The sequence below is a fragment of the Borostomias antarcticus genome, assembly GCF_949987555.1.
Source record: "Borostomias antarcticus genome assembly, contig: scaffold_739, whole genome shotgun sequence".
Lineage (NCBI taxonomy): Eukaryota > Metazoa > Chordata > Actinopteri > Stomiiformes > Stomiidae > Borostomias > Borostomias antarcticus.
The window spans coordinates 1-7,500 of NW_028175660.1; the positions used below are offsets into that span (position 1 = coordinate 1).

Genomic DNA, 7,500 nt, shown 5'->3' on the forward strand with positions numbered 1-7,500 from the left:
CTCATTTTCAGGATTATAATGGAATATATGAAATACTCATTTTCTCAGAACTCCAACCTTTGCTGGAGGTCTTTTCTCCATCTCCAAGGAGTACTTTGAGCACGTCGGGACCTACGACGACAAGATGGAGATCTGGGGCGGGGAGAACGTGGAGATGTCCTTCAGGGTCAGTCACTCAGCTTCCAGACCTGTACTGAATCATGATTCAAACATATAGATTATTCATGATTTATTTTAAGATAAGATAGATTTATTTTAAGCACTTTTAAGATATTTTGCCAGATAGGACAGTGCAGAGTGAGAGGAAAGGTGAGAGAGAGAGACCTTAGCCTGATGACCCCATAATTAGCACTTTTGAGTACTGTATATCCTATGTGATATAAAATTAAATCTTATCAATATAATTTAACAGTGGCATTTTAATTTTAATTTTAGTAATTTATCAGACAGTTTTACCCAAAATGACTCAGAATAAGTAAATGTGTCTAGGTAGGTAGGTAGGTGTAGGTAGGTAGGTAGGTGGGTAGGTAGGTAGGTGGGTGGGTGGGTAGGTAGGTGGGTGGGTGGGTGGGTGGGTAGGTAGGTAGGTAGGTAGGTAGGTGGGTGGGAAGGAAGGTAGGTGGGTGGGTAGGTAGGTAGGTAGGTAGGTAGGTGGGTAGGTAGGTAGGTAGGTAGGTAGGTAGGTAGGTGGGTAGGTAGGTCGGTCGGTCGGTCGGTCGGTAGGGTAGGTAGGTAGGTAGGTGGGTGGGTGGGTAGGTAGGTAGGGTAGGTAGGTTAGGTAGGTAGGTAGGGTAGGTGGGTAGGTAGGGTAGGTGGGTAGGTAGGTGGGTAGGTAGGTAGGTAGGTAGGTAGGTGTAGGTAGGTAGGTAGGTAAGTACATTAATAAGCCCTGATGGGAAGTTGACGGCTAGAGCATCCACAAAAAAGAGGGGAAGTGAACATGGTGTACATCCTGGTCATTGTACATCCTGGTCATTGTACATCCTGGTCATTGTACATCCTGGTCATTGTACATCCTGGTCATTGTACATCCTGGTCATTGCCAGTAAAGTCTTCAATAAGTGCCACCACCAGTCACAGTGCTATAGAAAGGAAGAGGACAATAATTTTTTATACACACATGTCCATTTACTTGTGGTTTAAGTGGAACAGGGTGTGGAAACTCCCGTGTCTCCTGACCTCCGACCCCAGGTGTGGCAGTGTGGCGGTCAGCTAGAGATCATCCCCTGCTCGGTGGTGGGTCACGTCTTCAGGACCAAGAGTCCCCACACCTTCCCCAAGGGCACAGAGGTCATCACACGCAACCAGGTGCGCCTGGCGGAGGTCTGGATGGACGACTACAAGAACATCTTCTACCGGCGCAACCAGAACGCTGCCAACATGGCCAAGGAGGTGAGCCTAGTGTGGAGGGATCAACATGGCCAAGGAGGTGAGCCTAGTGTGGAGGGATCAACATGGCCAAGGAGGTGAGCCTAGTGTGGAGGGATCAACATGGCCAAGGAGGTGAGCCTAGTGTGGAGGGGTACAGAGACTAAATGAGGAAAATGGTGTCGATGTCCAAATGTTTATGAACCTGACTATGTGCAAACAGCGTTTTATCCAAACGTCCATCTTGAAGCTTTTTTAAATGAGATTTTCCGCTCGGCACAGCGCCGCCTCCGTCCTGGTGTTCTCAGGGGGGGTTATACCAGGGTTTACCTGGATCAATTATACCAGGGTTTACCTGGATCAATTATACCAGGGTTTACCTGGATCAATTATACCAGGGTTTACCTGGATCAATTATACCAGGGTTTACCTGGCTCAATTATACCAGGGTTTACCTGGATCAGTTATACCAGGGTTTACCTGGATCAATTATACCTGGGTTTACCTGGATCAATTATACCTGGGTTTACCTGGATCAATTATACCTGGGTTTACCTGGATCAGTTATACCAGGGTTTACCTGGCTCAATTATACCAGGGTTTACCTGGCTCAGTTATACCAGGGTTTACCTGGATCAATTATACCAGGGTTTACCTGGATCAATTATACCTGGGTTTACCTGGCTCAATTACTGACACATGAAACACTAGGATACCTAATTTATCCATGTTTTTATCTCTCCAAGTCTCTAACTTGAAATAAGATTAAGATATTAGTGTATGAAGCATTTTCTCTATTCCTATCAGAAGAGACGTCTTTCTCTCTCTCTCTCGAATCGGAGGCCTGCCTGGCTGTCTCTCACACACACACACACACACACACACACACACACACACGAGTAGACCGGTGTACTGAATGAAACGCTGAAAGCTTTGGCTAAATAAAGAGTCGAAGCGTTGCCAGTTGCCACAGTTGCAGCCAGTCTTTTGCATGCGTGTGATTACTTACCCGTGACAGGGAGTAGCTTCATCCAGTCTGGCGGTCAGAGAACACACAAACAGTAACCAGCTGCCAGGAGGGTTTAGTAGATGAAGCTCAACCAGTGGGTAGGCCTCTCTTACTCGCTGGTTCTCACCATAAGGACTTTAGATGTGTCTCTTTTTAAAAAGGTCTCTCTGTCCTCCTGTCCGTCCTGCAGCACCGGTACGGAGACATCTCTGACCGCCTGAACCTGCGTGAGAAACTTCAGTGCAAGAACTTCACCTGGTACCTGAACACCATCTACCCAGAAGCCTTCGTACCGGACCTGTCCCCCATCAAGTTTGGAGCGGTGAGTTACCTCCTCTTCACCGCGATTCAGTAATAACACGACATTTATACTTTACAGTCATTTAGCAGACGCTTTTATCCTAAGCGACTAACGGGAAAAGCTAATGTTCTACTACTCACCAGAACTCACAAGCGCATCTTCTTTCTAAAACAACTGACTAAGAGCATAATCTAGTGCTGAAGGCAAAGTGCAAGAATAGCAATCTCAAATACAATAAGTGCTTAGGAGGGAGGATCGTTGTAGAACTTCTTGAAGAGGTGAGTTTTGAGCCTGTGGTGAAAGATGGGCAGCGACTCTGCTGTCCTGACGTCAGTGGGCGGTTCGTTCCACCACTGCGGGGCCAGGACAGAGAAGAGCACGCCATTAATGTCTTCCTCTGTTGATATGCGTCTGTCTCTCTCTCTGTCTCTGTCTCTGTCTCTCTCTCTCTCTCTCTCTGTCTCTGTCTCTCTCTCTCTCTCTGTCTCTCTCTCTCTCTCTGTCTCTCTCTGTGTCTCTCTCTCTCTCTCTGTCTCTCTCTCTCTGTCTCTCTCTCTCTCTCTCTGTCTCTGTCTGTGTCTCTCTCTGTCTCTCTCTCTCTGTGTCTCTCTCTCTGTCCACAGATTAAGAACTTAGGTTCTCAGACCTGTTTGGACGTGGGAGAGAACAACAGCGGTGGGAAGCCCATGATCATGTACACCTGCCACAACATGGGGGGCAACCAGGTACTACTGCCCCCACTACCAGGGGGGGCTCAGGGGGTATTTTGAGTCGTGTTAAGCCAGTGTGGATAAAAGGTTAATCGCAGGTGCTTTGGGAAAGTTAGACTTAGTCCGCACACCGATTCTAAATTGATTCTTTATTTGAGTGACAACGTTTCGATTCGTTTGGATCTTTGTCAGGTCAGTTTTTCGTCAGTCAGTTGAAAAACTGACCTGACGAAGATCCAAACGGATCCAAACGTTGTCACTCAAATAAAGAATTAATCTATAATCGGTGTGCGGGTTCTGTCCTATTCTACAGATGACGGTTTATTTACCCAGCGCCCGTCGATGTGCGTATTGTATAGAATACTTCAAAAAGTTAGACTTAAGCTGTGTTCGGAATTGCTCCCTATTCACTATATACAGTGAATAGGGAGTACATATGTAGTGCACTATATAGGGCGTCAGCCATTTTGTAGTGTCCGAATTCTCCACAGAATTTTCGTTCCCTATATAGTCCACTATTTATTACCCACAATTCACCTTGATTTGCAGGGAACAGTGCATGTACCCTACATTTTCTCCGTTCCCTATGTAGTTCACTACGTGGTGAACCCTATATAGGGAATAGGGAGTGAGGGAACGAGGGAGCGAGGGAGCGATTCCGAACACGGCTTTAGTCTCATCTGTTTCTCCTCAGTACTTTGAGCTCACGTCTCATGGAGAGCTGCGCCACAACATCGGGAAGCAGCTGTGTCTCCAGGCCGCCCAGCAGCCCGAGCAGGTGAAGATTGAGCTCTGTGAGCTGAAGGGCCGAGGGACCGCCGTGGCCCCAGAACAAGAGTGGCTGTTTACAGAGGTGAGGAGCCACGGAAACTAAACACATTATCTCTCTCTCTCTCTATCCCTCTCTTTCTCACTCTCTCTCTCCCTCTCTCTCTCTCTCCCTCTCTCTCTCCCCCTCTCTCACTCTCTCTCTCCCTCTCTCACTCTCTCACTTTCTCTCTCTCTCTCTCTCTCTCTCTCTCTCTCCCTCTCACTCACACTGACTCCATGTATATGTAAGGAGTAGTTCTTCCTTGTGTAGGTCTGGTCCAGCATGTATATGTAAGGAGTAGTTCTTCCTTGTGGAGGTCTGGTCCAGTGTCCCATGTCTCTGTCCCTCTGTCCTCTCCAGGACCAGCTCCTGAAGAACCCTCCCAGTGGGAAGTGCCTCCATCTGAAAGCAGGGAAGATCATCATGGACACCTGCGACGCCGCTGACCAGAGCCTGCACTGGGTCTTCAGCTGACCCGTCGGCTCACAGCCATCTATAGACCCACGTCTCACTCCCTCCAGAACCGTCGGACTCGGGGCAGCGAGCCCGGTTCTAGAACACCGGGAGAACCGGGCCCTGCTGGAGGAGCACGGCTGGCCAGAGTGGACCGCTGGACTTGGGGAGCGTTGCGTCTCGGCGCTCTGAGCTGTGGACGAGAGGAGGAGCTTGTTTTTAATATTATTCGTGGTGGTGCTGGAGGTTGGGCTGACTTGTAGGGGGGGTTCTGCTGGGGTTTGTGGACGTTGAAGCGGAAGCGGCAGCTATGGTGGGGAAGGTCTATAGACATGGTTCCCAGACTCGGGTTGAGATTTTTGAAAGGCATCTCTGCTTTATTTTAGGACAGGAAAGGGCAGGACATTCATGGCCCAGGCCGGGGTCAAACCCGCACCACTGTGTTAAGGTTCAGCCTTAACATGGTATGAGCCTGATCAGCCACCGGGGAGCCCTGATGTTCTTAAACCCAGGATTATCTGTAATCTCGGAATTATCTGTAATCTCGGAATTATTTATAATCTCGGAATTATCTGTAATCTCAGGATTATCTGTAATCTCGGAATTATCTGTAATCTCTGAATTATCTGTAATCTCGGAATTATCTGTAATATCGGAATTATCTGTAATCTCGGAATTATCTGTAATCTCGGAATTATCTGTAATCTCGGAATTATCTGTAATCTCAGGATTATCTGTAATCTCAGGATTATCTGTAATCTCTGAATTATCTGTAATCTCAGGAAACATGTCCTGAGGCTCAGTGCCTTCCACTCCATCTTTTGATATCCTTTTAAAAATCTTTTAACTTATATTTTGTCAGTCAATACATGCTAAAGTAATTGTGAATATTTGTTGTGACAATGCAAATATCCATCATGTCTTACCAAAAAAAAGGGGAAATGTCAAGAATTAAAAAAAGAAAGAAAAAAAAGAAGAAATTCACCTGATCTTTTTTCCCCAAGCCTGTTGTAATTACCTCCATGACAGGTCAGAGGTCATGTTTTCAGTGGTGTGTGTTGGTTTGTTTCTTTGTTTGTCTGTAAACAGGTTTACTCAAAAACTACCAGACTGATTTTCAAGTGGTGTAGTTTGGGTCAACTTAGAACTCATTTAATTTTGGATCCAAATCACGGGGCGGGTCCACGAGCCATTTCCTGGTTTCTACATTCACCTCCATTCATTATTTGGACTAGAACTACGCAAAAACTAGCAGACCACTCTTCATGAAACTCAGTGGAGGGGTGAAGCATGTGCCAGTTTAGAACCCATTACATTTTGGAGTAGATCCGACCCATGGGATTGGTTCATTAGACCATTCAACTCCATTCATTTTTTAGACTTGGGGGAGTGTAAAATTCCCCTCATGCATTGTCAATGGGGAGAATTGAAACGGCCATATCTGCACATGGGAAGGTCACAGACACGTGGTTTGGACTGGAATAAAGCTCTCCACCTAACATGCTACCATACCAAATCCTGCTTGCGCCCACAGGCGTGCGCACAGAGACACGTAATGCATTCATGGGCGGAGGTCTGTTCTCTCAGCACCATTTCTATCTGTTCTCTGGGGGCGTGGCCTACTGCACGCACACTGTGTTGTGTATTGAATGTACTCTACCCTCAGGCAAATCAGTAGGCAACGTTAGTGAGGGATCTCTAACAGCAAAGATGATCTTGTTTTTAACATCAAATGGGCAGTATTTTATAGTCTACCAGTAACTGCCTTGACGCGAGGCTGGTTGAGAGTGGTCCAGTTTTAGACTAGCAGGGAGATAACGCGGGGTATCATGGCCCAGTGCTGATAAATATTTCCTTCAACAATAAACCTTTCTTATCTGTAAGGTATCTTTAGAATTGGACTAGTTAATGGTTGACTTCACTGCCACGCTATTTGCGAGATAATAGGAGTGGTTGTGCACTGGGAGCGTTCAAAAACATTCCCACAGTTCATTTCCTCGTCTCGGGTCACGTGAGGCGCTGATCTGGCTTAAGAACATTTGAAAGGAGGAATGTTTGTTCTCAAAGGTGCCAAAGCCGGATTGGACGGTGAACATGTGACTTAGGCAGGCAGGGTAGGGAATTGGATCCAAAGACATATTTCTGAATGGGCCTACCAGGCCCAGGGGCCCAAGAGCTCAGGGGGCCCTTTCTTGTGGCATAGTCAAAGGGCTTATAGTAGTCATTCATGTCAATAACAAGTCACAAGAAAGAAACTATCATGTTACTTATGGTGCGTTCGTTTGTGGTCGGAGGTGGCAAGTCGCAAGTGGCAAAATACCTACCTCCGACCTGTGTGCATTCGAGCTATAGCGAATGATATGATGATATGATATGATATTGACGTCAGCCGGCAACTGGGGGCTGAGAAACATATTCGAATTTGCGACGAGGAAGTGTGAGTTCATGCAGCGTTTTATTTAATCATTCCTAGTAGCAAGTCGCAATTTGCCACCTCCCAGTTATAAACGAATGCACCATTTTTAAATGAGTGTTTATCTGTAGAAGGCCTACTTTAGAGGGGCGGAGTACTCCATGTAATATGGGCCCTTCAACTGTTTTGGGCTCTTAGTTGAGAAGTCCTCCCCACCTCGAGTCAAAACAGAGCTGGTGAAAGCTGCTTTTATTGTGAGATTTCTCGAATTATCTTCAAATGTGGATGCCGTGTCATTGTGCGAATTCAAAAAGGCGATAAATGAAATGGGTGGGTGGAAGGGGGGGTGCTTTACGTGTCTGTGCCCAGGGGCCCATCATGTCATAATCCGTCTATAATTGGATCCGGTCCCTTTTCCAAATCACAGTACGTAGT

General features: G+C 46.7%; 1 protein-coding gene across 1 annotated transcript; it reads left to right on the forward strand.

Annotated features, from left to right (window-relative positions):
• Positions 1–48: 48 nt before the first annotated feature.
• Positions 49–4,673, forward strand: LOC311329393 (polypeptide N-acetylgalactosaminyltransferase 6-like; the record flags this gene model as incomplete). Its single annotated transcript, XM_084463246.1, has 6 exons — positions 49–166; positions 1,192–1,392; positions 2,568–2,699; positions 3,302–3,403; positions 4,083–4,241; positions 4,560–4,673. Coding segments are annotated over 6 exons (826 nt in total), but the record flags the coding sequence as incomplete, so codon positions are not given.
• Between the last annotated feature and the right edge of the window lie 2,827 nt (positions 4,674–7,500).